General features: G+C 65.1%; 1 protein-coding gene across 1 annotated transcript in view; it reads right to left on the reverse strand.

The window, feature by feature from the left end:
- Positions 1 to 948, reverse strand: part of ZNF576 (zinc finger protein 576) — a 2,426-nt gene that overhangs the window by 719 nt on the left and 759 nt on the right. The window contains exons 2-3 of the mRNA XM_019541213.1: positions 334 to 488; positions 3 to 258 (exon numbers count right to left, since the gene is read on the reverse strand). Coding sequence (XP_019396758.1) covers positions 3 to 258; positions 334 to 488 — 411 coding nt within the window. The remainder of the gene's footprint in view (positions 1 to 2; positions 259 to 333; positions 489 to 948) is intronic.

Genomic DNA, 948 nt, shown 5'->3' on the forward strand with positions numbered 1-948 from the left:
GCCCGCAGTCGGGGCACTGGTGGGCCAGGCGGTGACAGGAGGGGCAGGGGGCCGGGGGTGGTGCATGGCCACGCTGATGCCCAATGAGGGCATGGGAGCTGTCGAAGGCCCGGCCGCAGATGAAGCAGACGAAGACAGTGCCGCGCAGGTTTTCCTGCACGAAGTCCTCAGGGTGCTCCCGTTTCATGTGCCGCTCCTTGAACTTCTCATCCGGGAAGGTGATGAAGCAGTGGAAGCACTGGTTGGAGCCCAGGCCATCTAGGGAGGGGGGCAGGGGGTCAGGGCACGGGACCCCCCCCGGCCCCCTCCCCCCTGGGCTCCTGCAGTACTCACAGAGCGATGAGGCCACAGAGGCTTTGGGTTCCTCCTCCTCCTCTTCCTCCGTGCAAGCGGGGCCAGGCAGTGGGGTACGGGCTGGGGAGCGCTCCCGTGGGGCCGGTGGAACAGCTCTGCATGGTGATGCTGAGCCCACATCAGACATGGCTGTGCTTGCACGCAGATGCAGTGGGGTGAGCAGGGGGGGCCACCGGGATGGAGGCTCCCCCCTGCCCTCCTCACACTGGGGGGGGGGTCCCTCCTCCTCCCCAGCTCCCCCATTGTCACTACTCCCCTCTTCCCTTTTAGCCCTAAAACACCCGAATTCCCCCCCTCCCTCGCCAAACTCCAAGGAGATCCCTGCGAGGATCATGGACCTTCCGCTGACCTGTCCCATGCTGCCACCTGTGCCAGGAGCTCCCCCATCTCTCCCCACCCCACAGATCACCCCAACCTGCCCCATGTTGCCAGGGAAGATCCCCCAGGAAGATCTCCCATTAGGTAGGGTCCACAGGGAGGGGAGCAACCTGCCAACCACTGCCCCCCAGGGAGCAAAATTCCTCCCCACCCTAAAGACCCCCCACCCTTGCCCTATGTTCCAACACCTCAGGGAGCTTCCCCATCTACCCCACC

Source organism: Crocodylus porosus, unplaced genomic scaffold (genome assembly GCF_001723895.1).
Source record: "Crocodylus porosus isolate Cpor-Errol unplaced genomic scaffold, CroPor_comp1, whole genome shotgun sequence".
NCBI lineage: Eukaryota > Metazoa > Chordata > Crocodylia > Crocodylidae > Crocodylus > Crocodylus porosus.